Here is a 23703-nt window from a genome sequence, read left to right as displayed (position 1 = left end):
TGCGCTGGATTGTGGGCCTGCACACCAGGGCTGCTCTGGGAATACGTGTGGGGTGGTGGTAGTGATGGATCGGTGCGCTGGGTGTGTGACGTGGCAGACCTTGTACACTCCCCACCTCACGGGGACCTGTGCACGATTGTGTCACACACCGCCTTTGGCCTAGTGCTGGCATCTGCCTCGCGGGGAGACCCATTAAGAGAGTCCACGTGCACTCTAAAAGCGGCCAAGTATTACTCAACGGCTTTGTAACAGGTGGTGTTGCGAAGGCACTACTACAAGCGCACAACATGGGGAAGAACGACCCTAAACAGCCTAAGTTAACATTCGAAAACAAACGTCACACTCACACCGTGGACACTGGTTCCGAGACTGATCTGGGGTCCCAATCCAGGGGTGAACCACAAGAGAAAGACCTACGCTCCATCATGTTAGACTTGCGCACGAATCTCAAATCCATTGACACTAAGCTGGACGGCCTTACATCCAGGCTAGAGTCAGTGGAACGCCAAGTAGATGTGCATGAATCCCAACTAGACACTTTAGATAACCGTGCAACTGAAGCCCACAAATTTTAAATTGAATCCAAGCAACACTTCCTTAACGTGGAAAAAGTTCTTTCAGTCATACAAGGTAAGATTGAGGACTTGGAAGCGCCTCCCGATCTGGGCCCGGTTCCTGAGCCCAAAACAGTGATCAAGAATCTAGGAGTCAGATTGGAACCAGAGTTGACTATGAAACATCACGTCACCATTACTGTAGGAACATGCTTTCACGTAATAGGTCTCCTTCGGAGGATTTTTCCTTTCCTCCCTGATTCTTATAGGAGAACCCTGGTTCAGGCTCTGATTATCAGCCGTCTTGATTACTGCAATGGTCTCCTGGCAGGAGCTAATGAAGAGGTTCTTAACCGCCTACAGGTGGTACAAAATACAGCAGCGAGGTTGGTGCTTAATGCACCTCCGAGGTCTCCCTCCAGACCTTTATTGCATAAACTACACTGGTTGCCCATACGGCAACGAGTAAAGTTTAAGACCTGCTGTATTATTCACAAAGGCCTTAATGAATTGGGACCAGAGTATTTAGCTACAAAATTTGCTCCATACGCTCCTACCCGCACCCTTAGGTCTGGCGAACAACTTTTGCTAAAAATTCCCAAAATTACCAAATCCAGGCAAGGAGGTAGGGCGCTGTCTGTGGTAGGCCCCAGTTTATGGAACTCCCTCCCGCTTTCCTTAAAACAGAGTAGGAATCACCTTAAGTTCAGAAAATGCCTGAAAACTTTTTTGTTTAGTTCATGTTAAACAATTATCTGCTGGTTCATACGAGGCCCTCGATTATAAATCATATTCCATGTGGCTTCTTTTAAGTCTCTTATCCCAGGTGTCATAAGCGCGGAGATACTCCTTCGGGGGTTTATTCATAGCTGTTAGACCTGACATCATTGGCTTGAGTCTCTCCTCCATTTTTTCTGTTTGCCTCTACTGTGTTACGATGTTTTGCTGGTACATGCTTTGGGCGCCGTGTCACTGCTGATCAGTGCCATAGCGCAAGTGCTCCCGCTGTTAAAATGATGTATCTATTGTATCCATGTTTGGCTTATTTGGTTTACTGTCAGTCCCTAGTCTAGTGCACCAGGAGTGCCAGGGCTTGTAAATACAAATGCCGCTCGTGGGCTTGCAGCACGTGTTGTGCCACCCACAGGAGCGGCCTCGTAAAAGAATGTCTACGGGTCGGTCATTGCGAGACCCACGTGCAGTCTTGCACTGTCACGTCGGCTGCGCAGGTATACCTACCTGCCAGCCCTCCAACCTTCCCTTAACTTCATGTTAGTCACCCCTATGGTAGGCCGTGGGCAGGGTGCATTGTAAGTGTAAGGTAGGACAAGCCTGACCAAGTTGGCCTGTCCTGATAGTGAAGTGCCGCCATCTTAGGGCTTCCCTATTGCGAGGTAGCCTGCTCTCCGTTGGATAGAATGGGCCGCCGGGATTATTAACGCTATAATCCTAGCCGGCTCGGGGAGCATGGTGCAATGTCGAGTTTGGTATCCCTGAACTCGGGGTTTAATTACGCATCCGCTGGTGTGGATGGTTTTTGGACTCTGGGTTCGAAAATAGCACTTTTAGAAAGTGTCTATTTTCTTGTCCAACCATATCTGGTCTCTGCTGGTCTTGCGTGTATGTGACAGGAGCTGGGTGGCTCCAAGAGGTCTGGATGAGTTAGTGTGGGATGAGTGGGACATTACGTTGAGAGTAGGGGGAGAGTAGTTGTTGATAGCCTGCCTTGCCTGATACAATGCTGGCTCCACCTCCTGCCGAGCGACTGATGGCTCTGCTCCTGCCAGTGTCAAGGCTGGCTCCACCTCCTGCGGGGCGTCTGAGCACCCGGCCCGGCTCAATGAATAGGCCAGGTGCTACTGCCTAGCTCCACCCACCACAGACCCAGGGTGTTGGGAAATCCCCAGCATAGACAAAGGGATCAAAGACGAAAAGGGGTATAAGAGGAGGACCCCTGAACTAGGAAATCAGATCACTTCTGACAAGGAACCCTGTAACCAAGGACAAGAAGCCTGCTGATCTAAAGGACTGCTTACCCCTTCTGCCAGTGTGCTGTTGTTGGGGGAATCCTGCAGTGCTTCTTTATTTTTGCCAAGGAACCAGGAGAGAGGAACTTTGTGTGTACTCTCACGCTTGCTAAGAAAATCTCCAAGGACTGGAAGAGTGCCAGTCTCCTGCCGAAGTCACAGGGCTAAAGGACTTCACCTGCTAAAAAGTGCTATCCGCTGGAAGTGTGAATCCAGCACCTCTGAAAGAGCCAGCAACCACGACGATCGGACGCTGGGCCCGACCGACGCCAGCATCAACGCCAGTGAGTAGGAGTACGGCTCTAACTCCAGAGGACCTCGTGTCTGCCCCGCTGCTGATCGCATCAACCGTGTGCCCCTCGACGCCGTGAGCGCTGCTCACTCTGTGCAACTGCATCATCGACAACGCCTGCTGAGGCCTGATCGACACCGAAGACGCGACGCCGGATTGCTCGACGCCGCTGATCATCGTGTGCTTCATTTTCCTAAGGTACTGTGTTGTTGGGGGTCCGTGTGACTCCAGGCCCGACGCAGCGCTCCTCGCGGTCGACGCCGAACCTGTGGATTATCTCTGCCCAGCGTTGTGTAGCTCCTGTGTGAGTTACCCTGTTGCTAAAGAACTGTGTTTCCAAGAAGAAGATTTGCTTGATATAAAAGACTCTTGTGCTAAAGAAGAACTACCTTTGAACTATCCTTTTTCCTTCCTAAACGTATTTATTCCGATTGTGTACAGTTTTGCCGTTATTTTGGTCTTGTGCTAAGCCTTATATAAAAATACTTATTTTTATAATACTACGGTGTCGTGTCCATTTGTAGTGTATTCACTGTATTACTGTATGTGGTCGTAATTGCTTAACACACAGCCTCTGAGATAAGCCTGTTCTGCTCTGCCAAGCTACCAAGGGGGTGAGCAGGGGTTATCGAAGGGTGTGATCCCCTTGCCCTGACTAGAAAAGGAGTGTCCCTATTTGTCAGAAGTGTATACCTCTGCCAACTAGAGACAGCCGGTTCTAACAATAGCGCTATATAAGCACGCAAATAAATAAATAAAATAAATCCAGGCGCAACAACCTCCACATAGCTGGGATACCAGAGACCACAGCTATCCCCAAAATGGAGCCATACATTGAGGCGCTGTTCCAAGACCTATTCCCTCTGGCACTATCAGCTGTTTTCGTGGTAGAGAGGGCGCATATAACAATGGGCCCCCGACCGCCGGTTGGTGGCTCGCCTATCATCGCGCGCCTCCTGAACTACTCTAATAGGGACTCTATTCTAAAAGCAGCCAGGGAACATGGCCCCATTACTCACCAGGTCAATAACATTTCTATCTTTCTGGATTTCGCCCCCTGGTCCAAATACGCACGCAAGGAATTCCTTCCTGCCAATTGTCTTTAAATGTGGGGAGATCCCGTAATCAATGCTATATCCGGCCAAACTTAAAATCTTGCACGATTGTCAAACTCACTTCTTTACCGACGCCAAGTTAGCCCTTAAATATGCCAAACATTATTTGCCCCGGGCAGCGTTCGCCTAGACCATAACAAAATGCCGGAGAAGAGGCTAGACTCAGCGACAATGACTGATAAAAAGGAACTATTAATATAGAGCGACCCCCTACACATATTGTTTGCATTGCCTTATTCTTGTTCTCTATAATGGTGCCCAGTGATTTGATATCTTGTCTTGCTGCTCATTGATTTATCCTATATACGATCTCTGCATCTACAGTTTAACCAGGCCACCCTGTCACATGGTTAGGGGTGTTCGCCGGCAACCCATGCCCCCACAGGGAGAACTACCATGGTTTTGATGGTCCGTTTTGATTTGGGGTTGTTGGGGTGGAGGGAGGGGGCATTGTCACAACCTGATTGGGGGTTGGTGTGGGAGGTGGGGGGATTCTGGGGTCCAGCATATGTTTAGTTTTTCCAGAGACACACATACAGTACTATCTGACGCAGTTTAGAAACCATCTTCGCTACATATTCTATCTTTGCACACATCAGGCATTGTAACACTACCCCACAAGCTCGTCATAACTGACACTCCTCAGTCCCTAATGGAGAGACTTAAGATTGTACATCATCTCCTGCCAATATGCCACTGGCCTCCATGCCAGCTTCATACAATTTTTTAACCTGGAACGTCCGTGGCCTCAATAATTATAGAATGGCACAGCTAGTACATGCCTATCCGATTCATCAACAGGTGGACATATGTTTCCTACAGGAAACCCATCTCTTACCATCAGACATCAATAGACTTCAGCATAAACGCTGAGCAGCACATTATTCGTTCACCTACTCCAGTTACTCTAGAGGAGTGGCCATACTCATACAACACGGCATAGATTTGGTGCTAACAAATTCACACAGAAGGCTGTGATATTGTGTTGAAGAGAACCCTGGAAGGGACACGGTTGGTTCTGGCTGCGATTTTGGGACCAAATGTGGACAATACGAATTTCTTCAGTGAAGTATGGTCTAAGGTTGTTGCTATGGGCTGCGATGCAGTCATCTGGGGAGGCGGTTTTAATGCGATTCTATGTGACGAACAAGACAGGTTGGGCTCCTCCGGGGCACTCCACCCAAAATCTAGCCAAATACTTATTTCCGATTGCCATTTAGTGGACATATGGAGACACTTCAACCCACAGAAACAGGAGGGCACATATGTTTCAACTCAACACAACTCCAGGTCCAGCCTAGACCGATAGTTGATGTCCGGTGATGTGGCGAAATGGACAGTAGACACGCAGATTCTCCCTAGAACATTATCCGACCACTCCCCCTGTACCTGTAAAATAGCTTTCCCTACTTCTGTAAGACGCAAATTCTCTTGGAGATTACCACCTCATGCCCTCCTAGACACAGAATTTCAGGCTGAAATCAGAAGCAATATTGTTCAATGTTTTACGCTAAACACGGGCTCAGTTTCCTCTCCATCGGTACTACAGGAGGAGTTTAAAGCGGTGATAAGAGGGAAGTGCATGGCCTGCCAATCAGGTGTTCTGAAATCATTACGAGGCACACTGCACAATCTGGAGGCCGAACTTAAGGCCTTAGAAATACAATATTTTGAACACAACAACTCTTCCCTTTTAGCTACCATACGTGAAAAACTCTCCGAATTTATTGAAGAGGCTGCAAGGGAACTAAAATTCCTCTGAAAGTACAGCACCACTAGGAGATATGGTGAAGGGGATCACCCCGGGAGAACACTTGCTAATCTTCTCAAACCCTCTCACTGTTCCCCTTATATTACAGAACTTCTGTGAGATAATGACAGACCAATTAGACGTACACAGGAAATACATGAGCACCTAACCAAATTCTATTCCTCACTGTACACCTACTCCACACCACAAATAGACTCCGAGCTCAATACATATTTAGACTCGCTAGAACTCTTGTGGCTAGGAAATGCACATAGAGAATACCTGGACAAACCCTTTACAGAGAAAGACACAGTACGAGTTATTAAGGGCCTTCGTTTTTTACAAACAACCTGGCCTTGATGGCCTGATAACAGCGTTTTATAAGGCTTACGCTTCCTTACTAGAACCTCACCTCGCAGAAATATATTGCGATTCCTTACAAAAGTGGTGTACTCCGTCCTACAACAAGAGAGGCCGTCATTTCCACCCTACTCAAGACGGGCAAATTCCCAAATAAGTGTGATTACTATCGACCTCTTTCCCTCATCGATATAGATAATAAAATCTAAGCAAAGCTCCTTGCGAACAGACTACAACCCCTATTACCTTCAATCACTAGACCAGACCAATCGGGCTTCCTACCAGGTCACATAACCTATGAACCTTTTTTGCCCACTTACATCACCTAGATCCACAAAACACCGGCACTAGCAGCTTTCCTCAATGCCACCAAAGCCTTCGACTCGCTCGAATGACCATATCTCTTCACCATTCTAGCCAGATTGGCCCTTAGTCCCTCATTCATCACGCAGATCAAGTTAGTGTATTCACAACCGATGGCCAGACTTCATGGCAATGGATTAATATCTGCTCCATTCGACATTACGCGTGGCACCAGACAGGGGTGTCTTATGTTGCCCCTTCTGTTTGCCATTGCAATGGAACCTCTGGCAGCTCGAATCTGACAACACCATAAAACGCAGGGCATCGACTTCCCCATGAGAGTAATCTTTATATTGCAATATGCAGATGATATCACCCTCTACATTCGAGAACCGCCAGATAATCTTAACCCAGTTCTCCAAGAACTAACCAAATTTGGAGGTCTCTCTGGACGCGTATCAAGTGGACCAAATCCACTCTGCTCCTCCTCAGTCCTTGGCTTAGTTCTGACATCCAAGAGCTCTGGGACACACTTTGGCCACACAATGGCGTGGTTAGAAGGGAAAATTACGGTCTGGTCTCAACTCCCCATCTCATTAGCGGGACGCATGTCCATAGCCAAAATGATTTTGCTATCTAAACTTCTCTACTTATTTATCAATCTCCCTTTACAACTCAAACAATCATTTCTGAAATCCTAGCGCTCCTCGAGGATTTCCCTGGTATGGGCCGGGAAACAACCACTTATCGCATGGGAGGTACTCACACTGCCACTAACACAAGGAGGACTTGGCGCGCCATATCTGGTGCTTTATGCGTTCTGTGCACAGGCGCAATTCCTACACCACTGGATATTCCCAACCGCCGTTCAGCCCCATGTTGCAGTAGAGGCCGATTACGTCTCACCACCACCATGGACTGTGGCTCTATATCAGCCCTTCAAATGCCATTAGGCGATCATACATACACCATACAGGCTGCAATGGGCCTGGGACAAACTTTGCACTTGGGCAGGTCACACAGTCGTATACGCGCACTCTATCAAGCTTGCGCATAACCCGCAAAAATCTATACTGGAAGACAAAGGCAATTCTACCCTCGCCCACACCCTAGGTTGGGATACATTTGCTGGCTTATACCCGGGTGACATATTTTTCACCGACCCCCCTCCCTCACCCCTCCCCCGAACCTTCGCCTGGCGACACCGTGAATTTTTCCAGTTTACTACTATACTACTCTATTAGAGGGGCGTGGCGTAGATCACATGACACATTTTCGGCTTCGCCTCCATCGCTCCCTGCCCTGGAGATGTTGCTAACAAACTCGTCCTCAGATAAGCTTATTACCAGACTATATAGCAGCATGCAGCGCTCTTTCCGGATCACGCACCTGAAGGCCTTTGCTAGCTGGAATGAAGACCTTGACGACCCACTAACAAAAGTTTAATGGCAATTCTGTTGTGGGCAATTAGAGCTGTTATCCCCCAACTACAGGCTTCGCCTCATACATTTTGATACGGATATCGAGCGCTTCTGGGTTGCAATACTTGAATCAATCAATGAGATCCTTGCGACCCATCTAGCCCCTTCGCCCAAACTAGGTCTACTGGGTTATGTTCAGGGCGTTATACTGGGACATCGTAAACTTCTGGTCATGTTGTTATTCCTGGCTAAACGCCGGATTGCGATGCACTGGGGCAAATGTGACCCACCTTCTATTAAAACTTGGGTACTAGATATCACGTTCTGCCAGGAGCAATTGAATACATATTGGGAACTCTTGCCTCAGGCATCTCAACCCTAAGACATCTGGAGCCCTTTTTTAACCTGGCTTTCTACTCGCATTACAGACACTACGCAAAGTCCAGAGGTCTCCACTGCATTCCCTTGACTGACACACTCACTAGTTATGTCCTTTGGCCACATGTCATATCTCTGTACACTATGCAGCTCTTCTATGGCCCCAACACCTGTACGTGATGATATTCTCTTGGATTCTAGATTGTGATGTTTCTTATAAATGTACTTGGCAATTGTGATGCCTCGATTTTGGTTCTAATGTTTCTTCGTTTAACCACGAGTAGTTCCTTATCACACAGCTGTACACTTGCTTTTGTCAAATGCCAATAAACAAAACAAAAATTAAACTGAGGTTTAACTCAGTCTCTGATTTAGCAAATTTGGGCATTTTGGTTGAGGGATTTAATTTTGGGGTGTCTAGAATATCAGGGTATACCGTGCCCACAAATTTGCAACGTTTTTATCTTTAGGAAACGGCAAAGCAGATGCATGAAGGCCTAGAATTGTATAGCAATTTAAGACAAATCGCACCTAAATAATCGTCTAGGCACACAATAACAAATTCATATAAAGTTAGCTTTAAACTGGGAGCATGCTTAACTGTGTGGTCCAGCACACGTGCAAAACACAGATTTGTACAAAATATAAAGCTACTTTGTTGTTGGGACAGTTTCATATAAAATTAGAGGCAAAGTCTCACCAGAAGAATAAAAAGGGTCTTGCTTTGTCGCTAGTTTATGCATACGAAGGTTGGCAATCTGCTTACTAAGGTTCAGCTAAGAGCACAAAGTAAAGCATTTCCGTTGCTATGCCATCTTATTTAGAAGACTGAGGTTTTACAGTCTCTAGACTTCTTAAAACAGCTCAAATCTTTGTTTGGGACCAATATTCCCATACAGTGGTCCTGGCTCAGGTCTTATATAGTACTGGAAAGGGTAATGCAATATTGGTTGTCCACCCCAAGCATGCCTCAGACTCCCATAGAGCTGTATTTCATATAACACCAGAGCTTAACACATCTATGTGTAGCAATGATTGTGTCATTACTTCACTTAGGCCACAACACTGTCCAACCTCCATTGCTTCTATATATGTGTGTGTTTTTGGGCGGGAATGTGGGAGGCAGAACGACAAATGTAAAAAGGTTCATGTTACAAAAACCTTCACATCTAATAAATGCATGTGTGTGTGTGCTAGTTTGTTTTTTTGGGGGATAGTGGGTGAGGTAGGGGGACGAATGTAAACGTTCATGTTAAAAAAAATCTTCACATCTAATAGATAAACGTCAGTCAATGCCCTGATACAATCTAAGGTGAAACACTTTCACATGTTAAAATACACATTGTAAAACATTTTGAAAAGACTATCATATTTTTACATTACATTTTAGCATGATTTAAATGCCGCAAATGCTGATGGCTCAGCTTGTGCTGTGACTGTTCGAGCCAAACCAGAAAATTGGCTCAGCGTTTTCTATTAATTTGCTTGCTTGCCCAACGATATGCGCAGGATATAAGGGAAGCGTTTCTAAGGGCATTAAATCTGTATAGTAGTTGAGAATTTTTTTAAAGCATCTGTTCCACACTTTTACTTCCAGCTAAGAAAAATCTGACCTCTACTCTGAGAGGCAGGAAGATAAATCTAACGCAAGTGTCAGGCAAGTTTATGGAACAGAGTGCAAGAAAATTATCGACAATTTTTGAAGCACGTTAATATACCTTCTTAAGAAAAGTGGCTGCTGTTTCCCGTTTCGTCGTGGTGATGCGTCTCACCCCATCCGGAGACTGGATACGGACTGTCTATGAAGAAATCAAAGAGTAAATAGTTATAAATGGCTTGGAAAAAGGCCAGCAGTGCTGAAGAATGACAGTCTTCCTGCCTATAAAACAGATTATTTAGACTGCAATCAAGGAGAACTACTTGGTTCCAGGCACCTATCGAAGATTAACACGTGTGGGCTCATCTTCACAAGGACTTAGACTCTTCTTTAATGGTGGTCTACTGCTCATCTGGAGTATGCTTAATTGGTCAACAAACAACAATTACTGCAGTCCCTCAACTAGGATTTCAAAGAAGATGATAAAGGGGGATTAGTTACATTCCACCAACTAGGAAAACTAGTATCCCAAATCCACACTTTCATTTTCCACCCCTTTCTTAATTGGAGGTGGCAGAAAGGCTTGAAATAGTGGGTAGCCTGTAATTAAACACATTGTTAGCTAGTTTTTACACACTGCATCCTCAGGTTCTTCTATACCTTACCTCTATATGAAATAGATTTTAGTACTTTGCAGACAACTGATGGCAGAGTCTGTCGTTGAACCTGAAAGGTCACTTTCGCCTAAAAGAAAACAGGCACCTCAATCATTAAGTCTAGGACTTTCCCACCCTTGCCCTTCATTCTAACATTTAACCCCCATGCACCGAGCCCAGACATACAGTGGCTACTGGTGGACAGACACTTACTGGGTAGGTTAGAATCAGTAGACAAATGCTCTCAGACACACCTGCATAGTTGAAAACTCTGGCCCTGTGTCTATGTGTCAGCCTGCTCAACGTGTTATCGTTCTGACAGCCCTGGCAAGATTTCTAGGGCAGAAGACCCACAGCTTAAGTCTGCTGACAAGTGATTACCACAATTACAGCGCATTGCTCACTAAACAATTACATTACATATATTTATAATTACATTACCTACATTTAACCTAAATAAATGTACACATATTTACCTTGACCTATTTGCATGGGGAATCATTTAAAAAGCTGTCCACTGTAGAAATTAAAACAGTCTTCATTACCCATTCCTGCATCCCTAGCAATTACCAACAAAAGGCATTCCAAAATGTTCATTTGTTTAAATACATCTACAGGGCATGTCAAGCGGTCCATGCTTCAGGTGCCCGGTGTCATGTCTGTCTTGTCTGTTAATCAATATCCATGTGTTCCAAAGGATGAGTAAGAGCCTCTTCCGCATTAACAGAATAAAACAGAGATCCTCATTAAGGGAGCTATGGAACCTATCCCAACACTATTTGACCGTTTGTAATGTATAGGAACCCCTCCACTAAGAAGACAAACATCCAGGGTCGTTGTAAAAAACTTTAGACACCAAACTTTCATGTGGATATCCAGTCACCGCAGTGGTCAAGGATAGCGTTCCCGATCAGCCTTTTCCTTGCAAAATCCTTCCCTTACTCCAAATTGATTATCAGGTAGAGCTGATACGATCCTAATGTCATGGCACATCAGGACTGCTGCAACATCATCTACACTGGTCTCCATAAATAACTCAATGCCAGGTTTCAAAGGCTACAGGACCAGATAGCCAGAATGCATCAAAGCTTTCGAAAAACAACCACATCAACAATGGCAATACTACTTTGAAATCCCTCCAATGACACCTAGGAGCCAGAATGAAAATCAATATTCTTTGCACCATCCATAAAGCCTTTTGAAGCTAGGAGAATGAGATCCTGCAGAAAATGGCTTTATGTTCCATGCCATTCAAGAAACCTGTAAAAGACACAACTATTCATTCTTTTTAAATGAATGCCTTACAAATAAGTAACAAAATGAGAAGAAACAATCCCATGATCATCTCCATACTATACGGTTCTTGTTGGGGGTGGTTGTCCACAATTCCACTTTATCACAGACACACCAAACCATCGTCCCTCTGAATCCCTGGAGAGCTGCAGGGACTTGGAGGGGCGGTTTGATGTGTGAATAAGAACAATAAATATTTATCTCTAAATCACAGGATAGCTCGACCTTTGATTTTTTTCCAGTAATTAAGCTACAACAATATATCGGAATGTAATTTCCAATTATAATCTCCTTTTTAGCAGGGCCTGTAGCATGCTAGCACTATGCTATCCAAATGGGATATATGCTACAAAAAAAAAACATTTCACTAAAAGGATGTAACATTTACACACTTTTTTGGCAAAGGAACAGTAGAAATGGAACACGAAGAAAAAACACAGCACTTCAAGTGACTCCATTCAAATACTACGTATTTTAGTGATGGAACTTTATTTTAAATGTTGGGTTATTGATTTTGTAGAGCACATTGTTGACCCAGCAAAGGGGGGTCCCAGCGCGGATCTCAAACAGACAAATGGGCAGACAGATTGACTAGAAGAAGAGCGGATTATTTAGGAAAAGGGCATGTTTTTATAGCTTTTTCGGAATGATGCGTGATTTTGGATGCTTTTGATGCTCGCGGGTTTCAGAAGTAGCATTTTGATTTAAAGCAAACAAGTCATTACTGAATGAGTCCTATGAGGTTTGATGGACAGTTCAAAATCGGTCAACTACTAAAAGGCTACAATAAATTACTTTATTAATCATGTTGAAAACTCAGAGTTGGCGTTGGGTTCAAATGAGGGCAAGCCATCAGCAGGTTACGATACCTCTGCAGTACTATGAAAGGATGCAGAGATAGCATATTCTTTACAGGATAAAATAAGATTTCCTATTTGTGCGATACATACAGTGCAGGTTCCAATAAGGACATTTTTTATCACACGACCAGAAATCGAGAGATGCAAGTAGCTCTTTCTGCCTGAATTACTGTAGGTTAACTACTGCTACTCCATTGCAGGACTAGAAAGACCCTAATTCACCACATTTTTGTAATTATATCAGTTCAGCTTAAGTGTGAATAAACGACTTATTGGGGAGTAAATTACCAGATCATGAATCATGGCATCAACATCACCAAATATTTTCATCGGCAGATTAAATTTGTAGTGCAGAAAATCTGCCATACTGTTGGATATTTGTTTTTAAGTATAGGGGAGGTAGCAGCGCCATGTATGCCTTGAGGAGGGGATGGGTTGCCAACGAGAAGATAATAAACGCCCATCCTTCTAGTTTTACTGGTATTCACAAGACTTCTCAATAGTTTTTCACACATTCTACTTACCTACAGCTTGCTTAAATCTGCAAACTATATACACTACAATAAAAAAATTCTAGTTGAGAATAAAAGATAAATAATTTACTGCACTTTAACCAGCACAGAAATGCAAGATTTTCAGAGAGTGCCAAGTATCCTCTCCAAATTTTTGTGAATACCAAAAAGAGTTGGAAAACTACTCTTATCAAGAGAGGAAAACTCAGAGTAGGTGTGTGACTTTTCAAAAGATGTCTATGAAACAAGACCAGTCGAATAATGGAATTATCTGTTCCAGGCTTGGTGGACCAGACTTTCCAGACTAGATAAACTCAAACCCATGTATATACAGCTTTGAATGAACAGATGGAAAAAGCAAGGCTTTACACAGAACGACTCTGAAAAGAAGAAAAGGATATTCAGCCAATAGGAACATAAATTAATGAACACTTCTGGGAATTTTCGTGAGGTCTGATAGTGGGGTCAAAAGGTGCTTCTGAAAGACCCCGGCTGTCAAAATATTTTTGTGTTGATCGGGTCTACCAATACTGGCCAAGTGAAATTCACCTACAAATAGTGTTGTTCCCGTCCGGGTACACAAGGGGAATCGAAATTTGGCTAGCATAGTAACGGTAAGTTTCAATTCTATTAAGGACACGAAGGCGAGGATTAGGCTTTTCTCTCTCCGCTATTTATTCAAAAGTCATCGCATAGCAGCCAGAAAAGCAATAAACATGAAAAAATATTTCACATAATACCCAACATCGGGTTAATAAGATCAACAGAAAAAATTAGAACACATTCAGGGAACTCCATATCCCATCAGTCCATGTACATAGTCCTTCTACAGTGTCCATAATCCTTAAGGTAGGACGTCCATCTTATGGTCTCTTCCTCTTTCTTTGCGCGAGACACACCATCTCATCCACGGTCTTGCTTTGCGCCATCATTGCCTAGCAGGAAAAACACAACAGCGTGAGCGTTGCCATTCCGCCAGAGGAAAAAGACCAAACAATTAAGAACAACACTCAACCTCACAACAAGTCGTAACGATCCCATTTAAAGATAAACTGATTAGTTACAGCCATACGGGGAGGGATCTCCGTAGGAAGCATGGGTGGGATAATCCTCGCCTCCGTGTCCTTAATAGAATTGAAACTTACCGTTACTATGCAAGGCAAATTTCGATTCTATGTCGGGACCGGAGGCTTCAGATTATGCTTGTTCAAAGCTGATTAACCACCAAACTTGCAATATCCACCACAGGCTTAAAATAAAACCGCTTGAAAGTGGAGTCCGAGGACCAGTCCGCCGCACGCATCGGGTCCTCCAAACGTGCTCCTAAGGGGAAAGCCTTGGAGGCCATGGCACCTCTAGCCGAATGAGCTCCAAATTGTTTAGTATCAATGCCAGCTTCTTGGAGCACCCAACGGGCGATAGTGGGGGAAGACACCACCCTGTGCGGTTTTCAAAGAGCAATTAAAAGTTGCCTCTCGCCCGGGGGGGTGAAATTTCAGCGTCACGTCTTCGTTACTCTTTAAACACTGCACTACACAGAGTTTGGGAACGTCCACAAAGGCCGCATACGAGATGGATCTCGTAGCGGACTTCGTACGGCGTCCCACAGTAAACGTAACCCCTTCAGGGAAAAACATCCGTGCAGAGATATCCAAGGCACGCACATCAGAAACACGGCGACAGGATACTAGACACAAATGCATAGCCAATTTTGCGGATAACTCTTTCAGTGAAAGATGGCGTTTGTGCTGCCAGGAAAGGAAAAGGTTTAAAACCACATTCACGTCCCACAAGACGGAATATCTCGGCTCCGGGGGTAAAGAAAGACGTACACCCGGAAGAAGCCTGCAAATCAAAGGATGCTCCCCGACAGGGGCCCCATCCAGTGGTTCATGCGCTGCCGAGATCACCGAACGCATTGCGTTAATGGTCCTGTAGGCCAGCCCATCCGCCGCCAGCTCCGCTACGAAGTTTAAGATGGGAACGACACCTGCGACCAGGGGATCCAGGTCCCGTCGAAGACACCAACGAACCCACCTGGACCAAGCCGAGCGGTACCTCTTTGTTGTACTGACGGCCCACGCTTTAGACAGGAAGGACTCAGCCGAGCCCGAAAGTCCCGGGAGCGACCAGCGTCTCTTGAAAGCCGCCACGCCATGAGGTGGAGAGAATCCTGCATGATGAGGTGATGAGGCTCCCCGTCTGGATTGAGAAGGAGACGAGGAAACCGGGGGAGTAGGATTGGAGAATCCCAAGAAAGTTCCAGAAGAACCGGAAACCAAACTTGCGACCGCCACCAGGGCGTCATCATCACCACGTCCGTTTTCTGGCGGCGCAGATGGGCCGCCGACCTCACCACCATCGAGAACGGGGGAAAAGCGTAAGGCTGTTCACAACTCCAATCTTGGAGGAACGCATCTGTCGCCTCCGCCAAAGGATCCGTTCTCCAACTGAAAACCCTCGGCAACTGGAAGTCGAGACAGGACGCGAACAGGTCCACCGAGAACGGACCCCACATGGTTTCTAACCAGTGTAACACCCGCGCATCCAGTTTCCAGAGACTCGAATCCCGCAGATACCTCGAGTGCCAATCCGCCACCTGATTAGCCTGGCCCGGGAGGTACTCCGCCGGCACCGAGACCTGATGGGCTAGGCAGTAATCCCAAAAATCTTTCGCCAGGTCTGCTAACGCCCGCGACCGAGGGCCGCCCAGGTGGTTGACATAACGGACCGCTGATATGTTGTCCATCCGTAAAAGAACACATGACTTCGCCGAGTCCTTGGTCCAACAACGGACCGCAAAAGAGCCCGCCAGAAGCTCTAGGCAATTGATATGGAGCTGCTGCTCCTCTAACAACCAACCGCCGCCTGTGGAAAAATCCCTGCAGCAGGCGCCCAAGCCTGTTCTGCTGGCGTCCGATTCTATGATCGGATCCGGAATCGACCCAAAAATTGCTCGGCCGTTCCACGCCTCCATATGAGAGCGCCACCAGGACATTTCCCCTTTCACTTCCTCTGACAGAGGAACCGACTGCTCGTACGTTAGGCCCCTTCTGACGTGGTAAGCCTTGAGGCGTTGCAGGGCCCGATAATGAAGTGGCCCTGGAAAGATTGCCTGAATCGAGGACAAGAGAAGCCCTACTACCCTGGCAATCTGTCGTAGGGACGTGTGCGACTTGGCGATCGTCTGCCGAAGCACGTGCCTGATCTTGGCCATCTTCCGAGGGGGAAGGCTTAAAGACGCCTGCACTGAGTCCACCACGAACCCTAGGAACACCATCTTCTGGGAGGGTATGAAGACTGACTTGTCCTTGTTGACAATGAAACCCAGACCCTGCAAGAGAGAAATTGTCTGGTCGAGTTGAAGCACCAACTTGTTGGGACATTGAGCCATAAGCAGAATGTCGTCCAGATAGACGATCATCCGAATTCCCTGACTCCGAAGGACCTCCACTGCCGGGCGTAGCAACTTGGTGAAACACCAAGGGGCAGAGGAAAGTCCGAACGGAAGGGCTGTGAATTCGAAAATCTGGTCCAGCCAGAGAAACTGTAGGAATCGACGGTAAGGCGGGTGTATGGGAACCACCAGATAAGCGTCCTTGAGGTCCAACCGGACCATCCAGTCGTTGGGCAAGAGCACATCTCTCAGGAGGTGGATACCCTCCATCTTGAAATGGTTGTATACCAACCAGCCGTTGAACACCCGAAGGTTTATAACGGGTCTCTTGCCCCCGTCCGTCTTTTCCACTAGGAACACATTGCTGAGGAAGCCTGAGGGGTGTCTCGTTGATCGGCAAATGGCCCCTTTGCGTAACAGCTCTGAGACCTCTTCGTCGATCAACCGCCCATCTTCTTGCGAGAAAACAGTTGGATGAGGCGCTTTCACCTAGAAAGGCTGATCGTAAAACTCTATATGGAAACTTTGCACGGTCTGAAGAACCCAGGCGTCCCTCGTGATGGCCCGCCAGGCCTCTGGGAAACAAGCCAACCGCCCTCCTATTAGCACTCGATCCGGATGGATTACACTCACCGTGGGAACTATTGTTTCCAGCGTCGTTCCTGAAGCCACCTCTGCCACGAAAACGTTGACCCTTGGTGGGGTAGAAGTTGTTATAGTTGGCCGAAGAGTTGTACTGGCCTCTGCCGGAGCCTTGCCCCCTATTGGGCTGGTTCTGTCCGCCACGGCCGGTCGTGAGGCCCCTACCACGACCGGCCCCCCTAGAAAAACGTTGTTGAAACACCCTCTTGATGGTGGACTGGGCCTTGTCTAGGGAGGAAAAAGTGGAAACAAACTTCCCCAACTCCTTTATGAACGGGTCGCCAAACAGGCCGCCTTGCGCCACCGCTCCTGCCTCTGAAGAGGCCAGATACCCTAACTTGGGATCAAGTTTGATGAGTAGCGAGCGCCGGCGTTCAGTGGAGAGCGTGCAGTTGGCGTTGCCTAGGAAAATAACTGCCCTCTGCGCCCAATTAGACAACACGTCAGGGGCTATTGTAGAGCCCGACGCCTTGGCCTCCTCTGCCATATCCAAGATCTTCGTCAGGGGGCCTATGGTATCCATAAGCTTATCCTGGCATGACCGCCAAGAGCTGTTGATTCCCTTGCGAGGGTCCTTTACGAACTTAGCCATAAAGGTGGCCATCTTCCGGTCTAGTTCTGGAGTCATGGCCACCTTCCCTTCGAGTGTCAGACGCAGACATTCTCTCCGCAGGCAACTACGTGCCTCCTTCTCTAGAGCTTGCGGAGGCGCCCCGTCATGAACCTCGCGACCCGGCCCGGCGTCCAGGCAGCCGTCCTCGGATGGATGATATCGTCCGGGTCTAGCATACCTGAGGCGTCCTGAGGCAATTCAGCCGAAGTACCGGACGGGCGCCAAGACCGCACTGAGTCCTCCTCGTCATCGGTGTCCGACGGGGAGAGCCCTCCCGGAGAGGAAGGGGCTGTCCCCGTGTGGACCGAAGGCCCTGGGGCCGGGAGCGACGCCGGGGCAGGGTTCTTGGGTGCTGGCGGGTGACCCTCCCCAGGGGACTGGGAACCCGCAGGGGCACCCACTGGTGCGGGAGCCAGTTTCGCGCACTCCTCCGCAATACGGGCCGAGAGGCGATCCTCCTTGGGCCCACTATCTCCTGCACACACCTGTAGATAGATGATCCACTGCGTCATAAAACTCATCATCCCCCAGATACTGGTGGGTTTCCTCCTCCTCCATATAATACCCTTCCGCCATGCTGCCTACCTGCTATGTCGCGGGAAGGGCGGAAAGTTCTAACTGGCACTAGGGACCAGGGGTATGGGCCAACCGGAGGTTAGCAAAGGCTTTTGTCACTGGTAAACCAGGGAGAATAGTGGCAGCACTCCACCCAGCGCGCCAACCCTCTCAGCAGAGACCGGGTCAAGGCCGCCTCCCTGCATGCTAGCTAAAGGTAAACGCTGGCAAGCGGGCCAACCGCCCGAAGTGCTGAAAAGTACAGCCCGAAGGCGTCAATTGCGGTAGTCCGCTAGTAAAGACCCGTTAAGGGCGTAGATCAAATTGGGGCAATACAACCCAACAGGGCGTCAAGGTGAGGCGGCAGAGGAAGGCTCCGGCGTGGCTCTCCTCCTTGGCGCTTCTCCCGTCTGACGGGGAACCACACCGAGGAGGAAAGAGGCCCGACGCCTCCCTCTAGCGGCGAGGAGGTAACACCGCAACTCTCGGGGACAGTCGCGTCAGGGGCGAGGCGTCCCCGCGCCAAATAACAGGGCTCTGAAAGATAAACGTGCACAAGAATATCAATTAAGAGCCCCTAAGCCCAAATACAAAAAAAATATACCGTGCCTAAAACCCATAACACCCCCACATTGCAATAACGAGGGAGAGCATAGGAAAAAGCACTTAGCTGGCTGCGAAGCAGCGAAGAAAGAGGAAGAGACCATAAGATGGACATCCTACTTTAAGGATTATGGACACTGTAGAAGGACTATGTACATGGACTGATGGGATATGGAGTTCCCTGAATGTGTTCTGATTTTTTCTGTTGATCTTATTAACCCGATGTTGGGTATTATGTGATATATTTTTTCATGTTTATTGCTTTTCTGGCTGCTATGCGATGACTTTTGAATAAACAGCGGAGAGAGAAAAGCATAATCTGAAGCCTCCGGTCCTGACATAGAATCCCATTGGACAGTACAGACATGCAATGGCCCCAGAACAAATTGGCAGAAATTAGATGATGGTATTTTGTATTTCGGTTCCTGGAAGGAAGCTTAGTGAATCAGACACTTTACAGAGTATGCAAACCAAGACAAAAGCCTTAAGGAAAGTAATGGGTGGACTGAATAGATAATTCAATTGAAGCTTTTGGTTGGCTATTGTCGCCAAAATCATCTGACAATAAATGCAGTAATCGCTACATGAATTGTACTAAAATTGAACTGGCAAATTAAATGATCCGTTTAGGTTAAAAATAAACTACTCAAGAGTTTTGAATAGTTTATTTGGGTATCCATTTCGATTTAAAATTGACACTGGAGAAAACAGCTGTGACCTTGAAACATCTACGATTAGATGTAAACAAAAGACTGAAGCCCAATGAATAAGCACTTTACTCCATGCATATACAACCAAAGTAATTAATGTAATTACATATGGTTCTGTGATCTGGTGTTTGTAGACACCAGGGCCCTCCAGAAGAATGTGAACCACTTTATGTCTACTCAAAGGATCCTTTTCACTGCTTTGTACTTGGAAATGGGAACTAAATCCATTTTGGACATCATTGCTCTTATGCTAATTTTCTATTGACAAAATATGGTGAGATATATAAAGGCCAAGTCCTTGATGCAGATCGTATCTTGTGGCTTTGCAAACGGCGTGTAATGGAAGACCAATGTATGCAACACCTTAAAGTTGCTTGATTTTGGAATCTATGTTCGAAGATCCTTCCACCATTAACTTTTTGACATGCATATGAGTAAAATAATTGTACTGGTAGTATAAAATTAAGAATGTCATTAGCAATGTCAAGACTGACTCAATGACATCTAGATTTTGCATGAAACTACAGTTGGTTTTGACATTTATAACGCTGTGATCTACAGTGAAGCAAAGTGCTCCTTGTATATTAAATTTTGACTAGGCACCTTACCCTTGAAGGCATATACAGCCGGAGCAATAAAGGAAAATATCCTGATGATTAAGGGGGATAAAGTTACCAGCCCTAGGATGGTGGTACCCCCCATTATAAAATCTATAATGTAATCATTTTATTTGAAGGTCTAGCTTTCTTTTACAGAACTGACTAATCCAAACCGTATCATGCGGAGGATTCTTAGATTAGGGCTGCTTGGATTATGACAGGCAGATTTACAAGGAAACGTTAACTTGCTGGAGTGCTCCTTAAATATGAACATTTGAGTTGGTTAATCAAGTTTTCTACACCACATATTTCCATTTAGGTTAGTCAATTTATTATTACTATTATCGTTTTTTTATAAAAAAATGAACTATTAGATTTATAGTTTTAAAAGTGTATTTTCGCTGCTCAAAGATTTACTGAAATGTTATCCAGTTGTGAATTAGACACTTTAAGGAATTGAAATAGTACTATTTAGGCCAATATTGCATTGCTATGATTGAGTAATCTTTTTTAAGTTTTTCTAGATTGAATTGTTAAGGCTTTTACTATGACCAATAAGAAATACTACTACATATGTAATTCAAAGTACGTCACAAGAAGTGATTTCATGCACTTATAACAATGCTCACTTTAATAAGAGTCAAGGTCCCACTTTACAAAAACAATAACATATTCATAAAGAAATGTGAAAATAAGGTTTTTATTTTTATAAGTCACATGTATCTAATGCGTATCAAATTGGGAAATTTCCGAATGTGGTAATATTTTTTAAACCGATATGTGGAACTCAGCAATTACATTTTCAAACTGCTATTAGTGAAGTAACAAAATGAGCTGGGTGAATTATTTTAACCAACAAACTTCCCATTAATGCATATGTATTTCATGCTAGTATTCTTTATTCAAGTTCAAAGCACAAAAGTGTTTCACATTTTCAGTTCATTAGGCAATATAAGGGTTAATGGTCCGAAGTTCTCTGTTCCTCAGATAAGAAATTAAAACAATTCACTCCTGGGCCATTCTCCAAAATAAAGGGGAACATGCCAGTGAGATGGATGTATACAAACATCCTGAGGCCAAGTTACAGACATCACAGCGTTTGCAAAATGTCAGCAGCTGCAGTGTTGGGGCACGAGGTAACACCTAAGTTAGGAGCTAAGGGGGAAAGGGGTACACTTTCTAAAAATTAGCAGGCAGAATCCATACACCTGCGTCAACCCCCAACATGTGTTCTGATGAAGATTGAGAAATGCTTTGCAAAACACAGAAGGAAAAACAGACAATTTACATTATTCTCCTACGTTCCAAACTGTATTTCCAAGCGAAACTGAAAGTGCATACAGTCTGAAGACGTGTTTGAGGTGCACGTTAAAAACACTATCTTAAATCGAAATGTTCACTTTAAGATCTAAAGAGAACGTTGGTAGAAGAAAACAAATCTGACTTACGTGCAAAAAGTTAAATCAGAACTTTCACCTCCTTGGTCCACAGTCAAACACAAGACCACATTTCATTCTCTATTTTATAGGATATATAAATACATCCAGGAACACCTTAAAATTAACATATATAGCTCAACAATAATCTTCAATTATTTACGAATCTCACATTAAAATATATTTCAAATACTTACCCAGCCTTGAGAAATCTAAATTCCCAAATCGGCAAAAATCACTATCACCTCTTGGAAGCTTTTGATGTTGCACAGAAGTGGAAAAAATATGCATTAATAAAAGTGCACAAAATAACTAGTTGAAAAGAAAAATATTTTGGTGTGGATGATCCTTAAATGTCCTTGCTTAGTAGGATCTACACTGCTGAGCTAATTTACTTGTAGTTACCCATTACTTTGTTTTATGTATTTTTATCAAAATAATATTTTTTTTCCTTTCACTTTCCAAACGTCTGGTGTTTTCAAGTGCATCAAATAACAGATCCTGAATTTACAAACCCAGGAAGGATAGAAGGCTTCCCAGGGTTCACATTTGTGACCTGCAAATCACATCAAATGTCAGTGGTGAGTGTTTAATCCAGTGAGATTATAAAAGCAATAGCCCTGATTGCACAACAATTACATTGAATGTGATTGCTATGTCATGCTGTAGCGGAGCTAAAATCCTTTTCTCTTCTTGAGCATGTCTTGAATCCCTTGAAGAGTCAAGTGTATTAAGTGAGGTATTTAGCTAATAAATTGTAGAGTTATAGTACCTTAGACTGACTGCAGGAATTTAGTGGAAAACAATAATCCCACTCAGTACTACTGCCCAATATCTAGTGAATACTATCAAACCACAGAAGGGTATCAGAGGGCCCCATCAATGAACAGTAGTCTGCCTTAATGTTGGGCTTCTGCATGCCTGCTCAAAGCCGCCTTGAACTGTTCGCATAAATTGCAACTCTCAGACCGCCCAAAACTAGCTACAGAATGTCTAAGTGAGGTATTACTTTTGCCATGGAAAGCATGTTTCCCAACTTTCAGAGACCACCCTTACCTTGAGTTACTGCAGCAGAAAGACCACACTCCTTGTGTAAAGAGGAGGTAGTATGGCCCTACTAGCCCCTTGCTATATGCACTGTTACACTACACACCGCACACCTCATCAATAAAAAGGAAAGCCAATAAGGACACAAAAAAATCTACTTGAAAGCAACATGGGCCGCAACAACACCTAATCGGGTAGTAAAAGTGATTAAGGAGAAAAGGTCTGTCTTCTAGAGGCTCCTGCTTATTCTTGCTATCATGGTGGTGACTATCTAAAGTCCATGAAAAATGTCCCATGCTGTTTGAATGACCTGGTACCTCCACGTACCTAACAGTTTATCTTGCGACAATTCACAGCTAATCCTAGGACCAACCTCACCAACTGAGACGCAGAGTGACCTTTAAGATGTGTTGGTATCAGTTCTTACTAAGTTCCATTGATCCCTCATATTCTAAATTTGACAGTTAATGGTAATGCCTGGCTCTCCTCCACAATTTATATAGATTGGTGCAATATAACCTTTTACATTGTTGTTCATTTTTATAAGATACTCAACCCTCTTCAACCGAGCTTTTGGCTTTCTCCTGAAAAGGAGACTGCTGTGGGTGGAAGTTGCTTACAATTGTTTCTACTTCAAATGCTCTAACAAAATATTTAAGACTTTCAGGAAGTGGGGCAGGAAACCATACTCCTAGAAAACGTTTATGAATTCCATTTTTGCTTGAGCAAATGCATATGTATACTTGATCAAGAGAAATCTTCAGAGAAAGTGCAAATTTAACTTTTAACACCTTTCTCTGGAGAAAATGTGAGAAGTTAGCCTGGCATAAGATGTCCCCTAGTTCTAGTGGGCACCTTGCACCAGTCTAATCGACCCTTATTGATGGTGGTTGTAAAGTCAACCTTATAGACAAGCTATCCTAGTGGTAGCATGGACCAGCAGTCATAGGCTAAGACTTCAGAGAGCATGTAAAGCAAGCTGT

At 45.2% G+C, this 23703-nt stretch overlaps 1 protein-coding gene across 1 annotated transcript in view; it reads right to left on the bottom strand.

Moving 5' to 3' along the window:
* Window positions 1-23703, bottom strand: part of NPLOC4 (NPL4 homolog, ubiquitin recognition factor) — a 537117-nt gene that overhangs the window by 488456 nt on the left and 24958 nt on the right. The window contains exon 2 of the mRNA XM_086931004.1: window positions 9919-9999. Coding sequence (XP_086787130.1) covers window positions 9919-9999 — 81 coding nt within the window. The remainder of the gene's footprint in view (window positions 1-9918; window positions 10000-23703) is intronic.

This window comes from Lissotriton vulgaris, chromosome 7, assembly GCF_964263255.1.
Source record: "Lissotriton vulgaris chromosome 7, aLisVul1.2, whole genome shotgun sequence".
Classification (NCBI taxonomy): domain Eukaryota; kingdom Metazoa; phylum Chordata; class Amphibia; order Caudata; family Salamandridae; genus Lissotriton; species Lissotriton vulgaris.
The sequence above is the reverse complement of the archived record's forward strand: the minus strand, read 5'-3'. Positions and strand labels throughout refer to the sequence as shown.